This window comes from Callorhinus ursinus, unplaced genomic scaffold, assembly GCF_003265705.2.
Source record: "Callorhinus ursinus isolate GAN/ISIS: 27379988/994484 unplaced genomic scaffold, GSC_fseal_2.0 scaffold946, whole genome shotgun sequence".
Classification (NCBI taxonomy): Eukaryota; Metazoa; Chordata; class Mammalia; order Carnivora; family Otariidae; genus Callorhinus; species Callorhinus ursinus.
In genome coordinates, this window is record NW_027398001.1 from 1 (window position 1) to 14899 (window position 14899).

The window sequence follows — 14899 nt, forward strand, 5'->3', positions numbered from 1 at the left end:
AGTGTACAGGTCTTTCACCTCCTTGGTTAAGTTTATTCCTAGGTATTCCTGGGATCTGTTCCAGGGATACAAGATTGGTTAGTTCAACATCCACAAGCAAACCTTTGTGAAACACCACATTAACAAAATGAAGTATAAAATCATATGATCATCTCAAATAGATGCAGAAAAGCATTTGACAAAATGCAACATCTATTTATGATTAAAACTCCTAAAAAGTTGGTATAAAGGGAATGTACCTCAACATAATAAAGGCAGTATATGACAAACCCACAGCTAAAATCACATTCAGTGGAGAAAAGCTAAAAGCTTTTCCTCTAAGATCGGGAATGGGACAAGAATGCTAACTCTTACCACTTTGATGCAGCATAGTACTGATAGCAGTCAGACAAGAAAAGAAATAAAAGGCATCCAAGTCAAGGAAGAAGTTAAAAAAATAAAAAGTAAAACCGTCACTATTTGCAGATAACATAATATAGAGAAAACCATGAAGATTCTAACAAAAAACTGTCAGATGAGTTTAGTAAAGACGCACGTTAAAAAATCAATATACAAAAATAAATCTATTCCGTTTCTATACACTTAAAACAAGCTATCAGTAAGAGAAAGTTAAAAACCAATCCCATTTACAATTGCATCAAAAAGAATAAAATATGGACACCTGGGTGGCACAGATAGGTTAAACGTCCGTCTTGGGCTTGGTCATGATCCCAAGGTCCTGGGATTGAGCCCTGCTTTGTGCTCCCTGCTCCCAACTCTTGTTTTCGCTCTCAAATAAATAAATAAAATCTTAAAAAAAGAGTTGCGTGCTCTACCACCCGAGCTAGCCGGGAGCCCCAATCCTTTGTATCTCTGTGTTATCAGTGGTAATGTCTCCTGTTTCATTTCTGATACTGTTCGAGTCCTCTTTTTTTCTTGGTGACTGTGCACAGGTTTTTCATGAACATTTTTTTGGGACATAGATATTTATAGCAGCATTTTTCATGATAGCCAATGGGTAGAAACAACCTGGATGTCCATCAGTGGACAAAATAAATAAACTAAATGTGGTGTATCTGTAAAATGATATAGTGTTCAGCGATAAAAGGAATAAAGTATTGATACATCCGAGGACTTCGGGGGTCCCCTGAAACTGTTAAATGAAAGAAGTCAATTATAAATGTCTACGTATTATGGGGTGCCTGGGTGGCTCAGTCGGTTAAGCTTCTGATTCTTGATCTCAGCTCAGGTCTTGATCTCAGGGTCATGAGTTCAGGCCCCATGTTGGGGGCGCTGGGTGGCTCAGTCAGGTGGACTGAGTCCAGCTCTTGGTTTCAGCTAGGGTTGTGATCTTGGGGTGGTAGATCGAGCCATGTATAGGGCTCTGCACTAAGTGTGTGGTCGGCTGGGAATTCTCTCTCTCCCTCTGCCTCCCCCCCTGCTCATGCACATGTGTTCCCTCTCTCATTTGCGTGCCCTCTCTCAAAAATAAATAAAATCTTTAAAAAAATAAAATAAATGTCTACATATTACATGTTTCCTTTCTTTTTTTAAATTTTTTATTGTTATGTTAATCACCATATATTACATCATTAGTTTTTGGTGCTACATGTTTCTTTTCATATGAAAGTCTGGAACAAGCGAATATATAGGCACTGAAAGTAAATTAGTGGTTGCTTAGGGTTGGGGAAGGGATGGGTGGGAATGGTAGTTAGGGGAGGATAAAAAGGTGATAGCTTAAGGATTTAGGATATTAGGGTTTTTTATTGAGATATAGCTGACGTAAAACATTTTATTAGTTTCATGTGCACATTATGATTTTATGTATGTACCAACATGATTGCCACAGTAAGTCTTTGTGAACATGTTTTGATTTCTCTTGGATATCATATAGATTGTACAATAAAATATTTTTATAAGTTTTATATATATGTTTATATATGTATATATATAATTTTACATATTTTATATTTATAGCATGAATATATTCTGTTCTTCTTTCAAGCACCTATCTGTGTTTATTTCAAATTCATATGCTTCTTTTTTTTCAGCGAGTACTGAGCCATCAAGATGATACAGCTTTGCTAAAAGCATATATTGTTGAATGGCGAAAATTCTTTACACAGTGTGATATTTTACCGAAGCCTTTTTGTCAGCTGGAGATTACTTTAATGGGTAAACAGGGCAGCAATAAAAAATCAACTGTAGAAGACAGTATTGTTCGAAAAGTAAGTTACATTTTGCATTTTTTACCCTAATCTTCAGAAAGAAGGTAATTTTACAACTTTAGAAAGTAATTCAGACTTTAAGTGGTTTTTCTACTCGAGGTATAAATTCCTTTTTGACTCTTGCTGGGTTTTACCGAATCCTCCCAACTTTCCTCCTCCCACGTTTAGCTGCACTCCTCTTTCGTTATGTTGCATGGTGTTAAGTTGTGTGTCTGTGTCCTCAGATGGTAGCGCCTTGCTTTCTCCTTTTCCTGGTTTTATCTTCAGTATTTCCTTCTTCTTCTTTTTTACTTTTACCTTCCTATAAATTACTTTTTTCCTCTTTCAAAAATCTCTTGTTAGGTTACCTTCTTGTATCTTTGTGTTTAATTGTGGCTAAATTGTTATCTTCATGATCTTTTTACTTGTTTCCAGTTACCATGAACTCATTATGTACTGTGTTTATTTTCATATTTTTGCATGGTTTCTAGTTAGAAGCTCTGTGTCCAGTAACCCCTCGTGATTTAATGGAAAGAACTCAGCTCTGAAAGTGGAATCCCAGGTTTTCTTTTCAACTCTTCAATCAGTAATGACCTAAACTCTCTGTCCTCATTTCGCATATGTATTCCTGCTTCTGAGAATCAAGTGGAAACGTAGATTTGAAAAGTAAAAAAGTGAAAAATGCCTCTTGGACTTTAAGCAACTTGCTACTTGCATGAAGGTTATAGCAACAAAGTCAGGCGTTCAAATAGTGGCGTAGGCATTCCTGTTCCTTCCCAACTCTAAACTTTGTGCTGATATGGACAGGGATGCTGTGAATTTAGACACCCAGGGGTTCTCCGGTGGTAGAAATAACTGCAGTGTGAGAAATTATCCCCCTTCCCCCAAAAAAGAAAAAGAAAAGTACTTCTAGATGCTTTTTAATTTGCAATTCCATAATCTTATCCTCTCTTGTTTTTTTGTTATTCTTAATTTATACCATTCCCTACTGATTATAGGAATCAGCATCCCTTAATGATTAAGAGCGTAGATTCTGGGACCATACCTGTTGGATTCACATCCCAGTGTTGCCGTTTATGAGCTGTATAAGGGTGGGGAAACTAGCTTTCCTCTCAGTGTCCCAGATTCTACATTTCTAAAAAGGGAGATAACAGTACCTATTTTATTGGTATTGAGGATTAGATGAGTTACGTGTGAAAAGTACTTAGAGCGGTGCTGGGTATACATTGAATGTTGTATACCTGCTAATGTTATCATTGATGCTGATGCTGTTGTCATTAATGTATTTTCTGTATCTGACACAATTTCTTGGAATGATAATACATACGGATATGTGTATAACATTGCCATCATTTAAATGGAACATCTGTCAGGTGGATTTGTAGGTCCAGTATCACACAGGTTTTCATTTGGTGCTTTTTGCATTTATCATGTGTTTATTATACAAATATGTATATGAGCATTCCAAACACCAATACTACTGAAATTTAACCTTGTAACTATAGGAGAGGTAAGCTTTTCCATGTATTGCTGTATTTAATTTTTACAACAACCACTTGAAATTTGTATTATTATTTGTACTATTTTCAGATGGGAAATCCAGTAAATAAGTTAACATTTAACCACACTTAAATACACTAGTTCCCTGAAGTATTCAAGTGAATATAGGCCTAAGAATTTGATTTCCTTTTTTAGTATTTATAGTTAAATTTTTTGTTTCTGTATGGTACCTGGTATATTAATAATTGAGATGATTGCATATTTCTTCTTTTCCTAGCTCATGCTTGATACATGGAATGAGTCCATCTTTTCAAATATAAAAAACAGACTCCAAGATAGTGCAATGAAGCTGGTACATGCTGAAAGATTAGGAGAAGCTTTTGATTCTCAGCTGGTCATTGGAGTTAGAGAATCCTATGGTATGTTCTGAACTTTTATGATCATGATTTTTTATGGAAATTCTGAGACCATTACAGAATAGTACGATCAGTTATCTGTGTTATCAAATAGTCACACCTACTTTTGATGCCAGATGCTTTTAAGAGCCCACAGAAGGTATTAAATCTCTTCAAGGAAATATAGAAAAAATCCACATTCCTGTGGTTAATACTGGTTTTCTCCATCTCACTCATTTCTTGGCTGGTGAATCTTTTTAGTGACCTAAATTAGAGAAACCGTAGGTTTGAATCAATAACTCAGAAAAGGTGGTAACTGGTTTTGTACTTATATTTTCAGGAAGTACGTTTATTCCATGTACACATTCCTCTCTGAACTTTTCAGTTTCTGACCATCATACTCTCATTTGTTCTTTTAATCAGATGCGCTGTTTTCTCTGAGAACACTCCTCTTTCCGCTTTACTTGTGGCTCAGCCTCCTCCTGTTTGCTGGCAGAGGCCTTTCCTAATTCCCAGACTAGTTCAGGGCCCTCTCAGGTTGCTTCCTAGTACCGGTGCCTCCCTGTCATCATACTTCAGTTAACTGTGTTGTTGACACTGTATCTTTACTGAACATAGAATGTGGGCACAAAGTATGCCTTGGTAAGAATTTTTTTGTATTAATGAACCTTTAGCTATCTTTGGCTCTTTCTGTTGCCCCATATTTCCTTAGGTATCAAAGTCTTTAGGCTTTCGTTAGTAGCCATGTCATTGAAATTTATTCCTCCTTATTTCAGCTGACACCAGTTTATACTGTGTAAACTCTGCTTCTGGACTTTTGAAACAGTCTTCTTATAGTGATCTTATTGCTATAATTTAACCCATGAACTGTTCACAAGATTAATTTTTAAGTACTATTTAGTTAGTATTTTTCTTAGCATTTAGTGGTACACCACGCTGAAATCAGGTCACTTAGTCTGAGTGCTGAGGCTCTCTACAACCATTCCTAACTTCCCTTTCTACCTTGTTTTCTACTAACCTTACAGTCCACTCAGACAATGTGGTCATTTTACCTTGACTTGGCCTTGTGATTTGGTACTTCCCGATATTTACTTACTTTACTAGCTTCTGTGTAAATTCTAGTTTTTCCTTAAGACTCATCTCAAATCCTGTCTCAACTATGAATGGTTTCTTGACCATCTAGTTGGAGGTCATTCTGTTTCCTATTCAGAAATATGATAGCCCATTCTGTCTGTACTATTTGTCATTTCAGTGCCTTGTGCTGTTACCTTTTTAAGTCTCTTACAGAGAAGGAATATGATTTATGTTCTCTTGAGCATTGTCACAGTCCCTTGCACATAATGACTCCTCACTATTTGTTATTTATTGTACTCAAAATATTGATTTGAAACATAATTAGAGTAAAATTTATTTTCTGTTTTTCAGTTAACCTTTGTTCTAATCCTGAAGATAAGCTTCAAATTTATAGGGACAATTTTGAGAAGGCATACTTGGATTCAACAGAGAGATTTTATAGAACACAGGCACCCTCGTATTTACAACAAAATGGTGTACAGAATTATATGAAATATGTAAGTCAGAACTTAGTATATGTGATAATTTGAGCTCTTCCCTTGATATTCTTAAAAATGATTGCTATTTTGCTTCTGGGCAGGCAGATGCTAAATTAAAAGAAGAAGAAAAACGAGCACTACGTTATTTAGAAACCAGACGGGAATGTAACTCTGTTGAAGCAGTAAGTAACTGTATGATTGTGTATTCTTGGAGATTATTTCCAGTACAGTAGCCCAGGGATGGCAAATATTTGATGCGAGTGTTCTTACCCATCCTTCTCACACCTCTGACCGGCATTACTGATTGCAGTTAGTACTCTTTCCCTGGTATTCTGGAGCACAGCTGCCGAAGTCACCTTATGCAGAACTCATTCATTGTTCTTTTGAGCTGATGTGCAAGATGAGATCTGTTTGCCATCCCTGCTCTAGACTTTACTACATTTAATGTACTTAATTTTTAAACAGTCTCCTTGTGTCATGTTTTATGTGCATCTGTAGTTAACCATTTTAGTGATTTTCATGTTGCAAGTAAAACGTGCTCCCTAGAGATACAGTTGATTCTTGTTATTCACAGTGATTATGTTCTGTAAAGTGGCTGTGAACACTGAATCAGTGAGTACCGATCGAATCATTACTTATAGGGGATATTTATTCTTATATGCGAGGATGTTTTCAAACTTGTCATGGGATAAAATACTACTTGATCAGGGAACATCAGTCTTTATTTTGTTACATTGTTTTTCTTTATACTGTAAGTTCCTCAAAAAGCAAAACACAACTGATCAGAAATAGTAGCCATGTTACAATATCTCTCCTGAGTGTTTTCTTATGGAGAATGACCTAAATGTGCTATAGTAAGGAAAATAAAAGTCAAGCTTGCAGAGTCTTAGAAATCGCTCATATATAGCAATGATATTTACTCTAATTCCCTTCAGTCTTTGGAGCCTAGGAACTAGATTTAGATTTATATTCAAGGAGGCGACATTCCTGTTTGCCTATGACCAAACATTTTCCAACTATGGATGGATTTATTTCTTTCTTTATTTGCTTCTGACTTTTCTTTGACTCTTCCATCTTGGATGATAGTCATGTTTATGCCTTGTTCAGAAAACAGGTTGAATTGGATTTTTTCCCTTGTTTTGTTTTTTTTTTTTAATACAGTATATTTCCTCTTTTAGTGGTTAAAATAACTTTTATGTTGGCCAGAAAAAGAGGGCTAATTTCATGGTTGTTTCTAGAAATTCTCTGTAGAAATTTAAAGCCAGGCTTGGACTTCATCCAGAATGCAGGGAAGGCCATTGACTGTTTTTTAAGCAAGTGTGCTATGCTCACCATCATCCTTCAGGAGGATTAATCTGGTGATGATGTGAAAGATGAATTGGAATGGGGGAGAGAGAAAAGTAGAAGGTAGGAGGTCTTTGCGATAATTCATGCGGGGGTTTAGGAGTACCACGTAGGATTATAGCAACGGGGATGTAGGCAAGAAGAGTAGAGAGAAAAGACTTCCCAGAGGCGGAACATGGTGTCATGCATGGGGCTAGATGTTAAAGGGAATGGAGTCAGTAGTGTTTCTGAGGCTGGCCTGGAATTTGAGTTTCTGGCCTGGAGGAATTTAGCTGCTACAGGGAGGTTGGGTAGAAGAGTAAGTCTCAGTCCTGAGAGAGAAATAGGAGTTAGTGTGACGAGTTTGAGTTGATTGATGTGCCCATAGCGTCTGGGTGGGGATGTTGCAGTTTTGTAAGAATTGTTGTTTTTCTCCTCTAGTTTATATGACTTAGTTGTATCATATGTATATGAAGCCTAAGGGGATTCAACTACAGATGTCTAAGAATAAGAGAAAGCAAGAAAAAGAGGGGATGAGAATGGTAGAGATAATCAAATACACATGACAGTTGATATAGAACAAGTAAGCCTCCCTTTCTGCTTCATTTATTTTTTTTATTTTTTAAGATTTTTATTTATTATTTGAGAGAGGGCGAAAGCAAGAGAGGTCACAGAGGGAGAGGGAGAAGCAGACTCTGCCGAGCAGGGAGCCCAGTGCGGGGCTTGACCCCAGGACCCTGGAATCATGACCCGAGCTGAAGGCAGACGCTTAACCAACTGAGGCACCCAAGCATCCCTCCCTTTCTACTTCAGAGCACGCGCGTGTGCGCACTCAGACACACACAGAAAAAAGTTAAAATAGAAGATGTGAATTTACTTTTCCACAGTTACCCAATAGTGTGAGCATCTCATCAAGCTGAATGACTTTAGGGTTTTCAAAGATAAGTTTTTTCGTTACTGTTTTCAGCAGAGAGACCCTAACTGCACTACAGCATGCTTCCAAAGAAGCTACTTTATTTGGGATGTAGGAGGTCTTTTTGTGTGGTTTGTTTTTATTTTGTTTCAATTTTCTGCTTATTTTTATTTATTTATTTTTTTTTAAAGATTTATTTATTTATTTTGAGAGAGTGAGAATGAGAGAGAGAGAGAGAGTACATGAGAGGGGGGAGGGTTAGAGGGAGAAGCAGGCTCCTTGCTGAGCAGGAAGCCCGATGTGGGACTCGATCCTGGGACTCCAGGATCATGACCTGAGCCGAAGGCAGTCGCTTAACCAACTGAGCCACCCAGGCTCCCTTTCTGCTTATTTTTAAAAATTAACTCTTGACTCAAGTAATAAGTTGTATACAGAAAAGTGCACAGAAATCTCAGGTATGCATTATCACACAGTGAACATACCTATAAAATCACCACACAAGAATTACCAAAATTCCGAAATCATTCATCATGCCCCCTCCAAATTACTCTTACCATCTTTTTCTTCAAAGGTTATCACTCTTAACTTTTAACAACGTAGATTAATATGTAGTTTGTACGGCAATATTTGGTGCAGAGGAGAAATCAAGTACCAAAATTGTAGGATTAATTATAACATTGGGAATTTCAGGTTTAATGAAGATGCATTACTATTTATATACCTCACTGAGCTAAGGCCCTTACTATACTGTGTACATAACATTTACTGTATATATTTATTAATTTATAGTTTCTGTTTTCAAAGAGAAATGATGTATGTTAAAATGAAGTGTGTTGGGCGCCTGGGTGGCTCAGTTGGTTAAGCGACTGCCTTCGGCTCAGGTCATGATCCTGGAGTCCTGGGATCGAGTCCCACGTGGGGCTCCCTGCTCAGCAGGGAGTCTGCTTCTCCCTCTGACCCTCTTCCCTCTCGTGCTCTCTATCTCTCATTCTCTCTCTCTCAAATAAATAAATAAATTCTATAAAAAAAAAAAAATGAAGTGTGTTGTGATGGAAGGAACAGTAAACCCAAAAATCGCCAGGTCCTGATATAAATAAAGTATGAACAGTATTATTTGAATAGTTAGTAAGAAACAAGTCACTTTCCATACTATAAACTCTTCAGAACAAACTTACTGCCCTGAATTCTCTGAGAAGAATTATCGGCCATTAGGACATGCAGTGGTATGTCCTCACCTGTTAGACTCTTCTTACTGGAGGACAATTACGGTATAGGGAAAATGTATTTTACTGTTACAGTCACTTCATGTGGGGCTCTACTGTAATACGCACAGAATTACAGTCACTTCGTGTGGGGCTGTACTGTAATACGCACAGAATTACAGTCACTTCATGTGGGGCTGTACTGTAATATGCATCAGAATTTAAGATTAAAGTATGTATGTTTTTGGCATTTATGTTTTTCTCTGTAAATTAGCAAATTATTATGGTTAATCAATTACCTTTTTCTATTAGTATAAATCAATACCAATTCTTTAAACCTCACTAGTTTTTAATATATGCAGAAAAACAAGTTTTTGGACCTGTATTGTGTACAGTAGAGAAAATCTCACCTAGGTAGTACCCAGTTGTGAGGCCAGGCCTCCTGAAAGTCAGACGTACATTTCAAGTAGTATTACTAAAGTACTCAGCAGCCCGCCAGATTCTTTCATTGTCTATCAGAGTTTTGTTATCTTGGGTATTCCAAGCAGCTGATTACATCATTTGCAAATAATGATGCTTTTGCCTTTCTAATATTAATATCTCCTATTTCCTTCAATAGACTAAATCTATTAATGGTTAATTTGGGGGAAAATGTTAAATACAGGGATCCTTGCTTCTTCAGTCTTTGATGGGAATGCTTCCACATTTTCATCATGAAGCATGGTGTTGGATTTTGGCATGATGCATGTGTTTTGTTACGTTAAGAAACTATTCATTTATTCTTCTTTTATAAAGAATATTATCAGAAATGTATATACTTTAGTCCTAAGGCCAGTATCTTATTTAATGGAGAAATACTAGAGTCATTTCCACTACGATCTTTAACAAGGCAAGGATGCCCACTGTTTCTGCTGCTATTTAACATTGTATAAGAGGTATTAACCTCTGCAGTTGGACTAGAGAAATCAGTTGGAGGCATAAGAATGGGTGAGCAGAAGTAAAACTCTGGAGATGATATCATAGTATATTTGGAAAACTCCAGATAATCAATGATAAAACTAATTCAAACAATAAAGCAATTCAGTAAAGTAGTAGGATATAAAATTAACATACAAAAACCAATAGTCTTCTTACACACAAATAATAAACAAGATATGATATTAAGGAAAACATCACTTATGGTAATAAAATTAAATACTTGGGAATAAATTTAACAAGAAATGTATGAAACCTGTAAGAGGAAAACTTTTTAAACATTGAGAAAACACAGAACTAGACTTGAAAAAATGGAAAGACATCATTTGTTCTTAAATTCTGTGGGGACTTAGAATTATGAAGATGTCAGTTCTTCCCTAAATGAATTTATAAATTCACTGTAATGCCAATGAAAATTCTAACAACTATTTAATAAAGTTAGGACAGGTTGATGTGAAAGTTCATGTGGAAAAATAAACATGTAAGAATCGCCAGGAAAACACTGGAAAAGAAAAACCGTGTGGAAAAATCCCTACCAAACATTAAAGCATCCTCTATAAAATAGTGAGGTAATTGCGCATGAATGGATAGTGGACCAGTGGGATGGAGTAGGCAGTCCAGAATTTTATGTAACAAAGGTTGGATCTCAAATCATCGGGGGTAAAGATAGACTTAGAAGATGGTGCTGGGACAACGTAGTAGCCATGTGGAAAAAGATGATTTTGTATATTACAGCATTCAGAAGAATAAACACCAAATGGGTCAAGGATTGAAATGCTAAACATGAAATCGTATAGGTACAAGAATAATTCTTCTTTTAACCTTGGTATGGGGGAAGGCTTTTTAACATGACTCACAATTCAGAGCCAGTAAAAGGAAAAATTGCAAAAAGAACCATAAACAAAGTCAAAAGATAACTGACAATCTGGGAAAAAGTATTTGCAACATCTATCCCAGAGAAAGGCTTATTGCCCTGCTATATAAAGAACTTTTAAAAATTGAGGAACAAAAATGGGTAAGAACCTGATAGAAAAATGTTGGGAAAAGATACAGAGAGACGACACAAATATATACCTAATACTGGCCATCAAACGTTTGGAAAATGCTCAAACTCATTCTTACTGAAGAGTTCCACCTTATAAACATGGAGGGAAATTGACAATCACGATTAGGCAAATATCACAGTAATAATTGTTGCAGACAAGCTCCGCTAATAGATATTAAAATTAATGGCCAAAAATGTGAGGTAAAATGGAGTACATTAACAGTTCAAAGTATATTCCCCAAGATATTTACTAGGGGAAAAATAGTAACTTGACAATGGAGAAACCCAAAAGACACTGTCTTAACCAAGTGATTAATGTTAATATCACCAGTAATAGGGATATACTGACATGTACCTCTTGATATGATGTACTGAGAAGAATACCTCATTCCTGTGGTGTTCTCATCAAAAATGCATAACCTTATTCTAATGAGAAAAGATTAAAGAATCTCAAATTGGAGGACAATCTACACGATAACTGACTAGTATTCTTTAAAAGTGTCAAAATCATAACAGACCAAAAAAGTAAAAAAGAGAGAGACAGACCAAGGAACTACCACAGACTGGGGGAGAGTAGGAAATCTAAGCAACAGCTAAATGCAATGTGGGCTTGTAGATAAGATCCTGGAGTAGGAAAGAGACATTGGTGGAAAAACTGGTGAATTTCTAGTAAGATCTATAGTTAGTTAATAGTAGTATACTGTTTTCCTGGTTTTGGTAGTTATACTGTAGTTGTGTAAGACATTATCATTCGGGGAAACAAGGTGATGTATGTATGGGCACTCTGCTGTTTTTGCAACTTTCCTGTAATGCTAAAATCAAAATAAAATATAAAAATAAAAACAACACATTATGAAGAATGCCTTTTTAATGTGGGAAGTATGGATGGAGTTGACATGGCATTTTCCTTCATTGGACTAATTCAGTAAATTACATTAACGGAGTTCCTCACATTAAGCCATTCTTCCGTTTTAGGAATGAACACAATGTCCCATTTTTTAGTGGATAAACATTTGTGCCCCAAAGAGATTTTAACATATCCTATATAGCCAATAAATGTTACTCCCAAGATTTTCCTCTCATAGTTTGTTGTTGTTGTTGTTTGTTTTTTTTTTTCTTTTTTTTTTTTTAGAGAGCGGGCTGCAGCAGGGGAGGGCAGAAGGAGAGAGAATCTTAAATAGGCTCCACACTGAGCGCAGAGCCTGATGCAGGGCTCGATCTCACAACCCTGAGATCATGACCTGAGCCAAAATCAAGAGTCGGACGCTTAACTGAGCCACCTAGGTGCCCCTCCTCTAAGTTTCTTATATGTAAAATGTTTAGATGTTAAATTTATTATGTAACGAGAATAATATCTTTAGGATCCTTTTATAGATTTTTACTTGAAATTGCTTGTCATTAATACAACAGAATATGACAGAGACGAATCAATGGAAAGTTAGTCATGCTGTGAGTTGTTTAAATATCACAACATGAAGATGCCAGTAAGCAAAAGGTAGGAAAAAAGTGGGGAGCAGATAAACTGTCTTTTTCTGACACCTGGTCTGTGTGTTGGAAAGTTTGGAAGTTAGTCTGGAGAAGGAAAGGGTACATTTCAGTCTCATTGTGGAGAACATTGAATTCTAGATTAATATTTTTGAACTAGGCTAATATATTTTGAACTGAAATCTCTAGGCCGGGGGTTTTCCATGAAGGTACCATCTACCTCTAGGAAGTATTACACAAATCTGTGGAGGCTTTTTTGGGTTGCCACAGTGATTGATTTTTCATGAATGAGGTCAGGAGTGCTGCATGTCTCACAGTTCTCAGACTGTCCCACATAAACAAAAATTAGATCACCTCCCAAAAGGAATGAGTCCATGGTCCCACTGAAATTTTGTTTATGCCTGAGTCTAAAACTGAATTCTATTTTACTTATAAACCAAAATATTTTTACATGATATGAACAATACACTTTATTTTCCAGTGATGATATTATTGTGTAAGTTAGGGAAAGATAATATTTTTCTTGCTGTTTGGGCTTTAAACATATTTTTACTGCAGAAGGTTTTGTCACCTGTTAGCGGTGCTGCCCATGGCATGTGGCCGCTGGCGTATCTGCGCCGCACCGCGTTCGTACTTGTCCGGTTCCCAGTGACGCCACACAGAGGTGTGGGCGCCTGACTGCTTCATTACATCTTCCCGTTTGGTTGTGGCCACGTCTTTACAGGTTGAAATACATACTGACTTATTATAAAGAACCGTCCTTTGATTTCTGCTGTATATTATAATTAGAGATTTATATCAATGTTTTTGAAGTAATATATAGGTAAATTTCAGTTCAAGATTTGCTGTCAAAGGGAGTGTTGGGCCTGAAGGGCTGGAGAACCAGTGCTTTGGTGGTGGAGAGACTTGAAAGTTTATAACTTCGGGATCAAAGCTGTGCTTTGGGAGGTTTCATCTGCCGTCGTGTGTATGACAGGGTTTAAAGAGGCAAGAGACTTGCTTTTAGTTGTCACAAATGTGGTAAAAGGGGTTCAGCTAGGTACATGATGATAAATGAAGGGGAAGGAAGGGATGTGAGAGGCATTTTGAAGAAATAATTAAATGACATTTATTTATTTATTTTTAGGCTCAACGCAATGTGGGGCTTGAACTTATGACCCTGAGATCAAGAGTCATATGGTCTACTGACTGAGCCAGCCAGGTGCTCCCTAAAAGACATTTTAATGGCCTTGTATTGATTGAAAGATTTGAGCCTGGGTTATTAAAATAATCTGAGTAGAGAGTCAGTGGGGAGCTAATTGTGAGAGCCCTCTCCAATTTTTGAAAGATTGTATGCCTAGAAGAGCCTAAGGACTCCTAAGGAGTTTTAAGTTAGAATTTTGGGGAGAGCAGTGTGTATAAATAATAATCACCCTCCTTATGCAGCACTTTGTGAAAAGTAATAAAATCATTATCTTCAGTATTACATAAATAATGATGAGTTACACCGTCTGTCGCCTGGCTCCGAACTAGTGCTTTTTCCACTGGACTGCTTCTCTTCCCGTATGATGGGCCACGTGATATGTGTCAAGTTATCTAATCCAAGGATTTGTTTGTTTGCTGGTGATTATGCCCTGGGTTTATGAGGAATAGGATCCTACAGCTAAAGATTACAATCCTCTAATAGTTTTTTCTTCATGAAACCATTTGACCTATGTTTAGTGAGCTCTCATGCACTAAGTAGATAGGTATCTAGTGTCGATTCGTGGCGAGGCAGGTTGAAAGGGGTACACCCTGAACAAAACAAAGTCCTTGCTCATACAGAGTTAACATTCAGATAGAGGAAGACAAAGACTAGTAAAGAAGTAAAAACAATTTTTTAAAATTTTTATTCAATTAATTTAAGCTAAAAACAAAATACATTTTTCCCACCCCTAGCCCCCTGCCTCTTGGAACCACCAATCTCTTCTCTGTATCTATGAGTATGGGGGTTTTATTTCTCTCTCTCTTTTTTGTAAGATTCCACATATGAGAGAGCTCATATGGTATTTGTCGTTTTCTGCCTTATTTCACTCAGCATAATGCTCTCAGGGTCCATCCAAGTTTTTGCAAATGACAAGGCCCCATTCTTCTTATTGGCTGAATAATATTCCATTGTGTACATATATTATCACAGGGTCTTTATCTTTTCATCCATTGGTAGACACTTAGGTTGTTTCCATATCTTGTTTATCATAAATGATGCAGTGAACAAGGGGGTGCATTAGCTTTTCGAGTTAGTATTTTGTTTTCTTCACATAAATACCCAGATGTGGAATTGCTGGGTCATATGGTAGTTCTGTT

The 14899-nt window shown here is 36.8% G+C and overlaps 1 protein-coding gene across 1 annotated transcript; it reads left to right on the forward strand.

The window, feature by feature from the left end:
• Positions 1 to 2030: 2030 nt before the first annotated feature.
• Positions 2031 to 5882, forward strand: LOC112818889 (cullin-5-like; the record flags this gene model as incomplete). Its single annotated transcript, XM_025865974.2, has 4 exons — positions 2031 to 2207; positions 3964 to 4105; positions 5507 to 5652; positions 5736 to 5882. Coding segments are annotated over 4 exons (597 nt in total), but the record flags the coding sequence as incomplete, so codon positions are not given.
• Positions 5883 to 14899: the final 9017 nt, after the last annotated feature.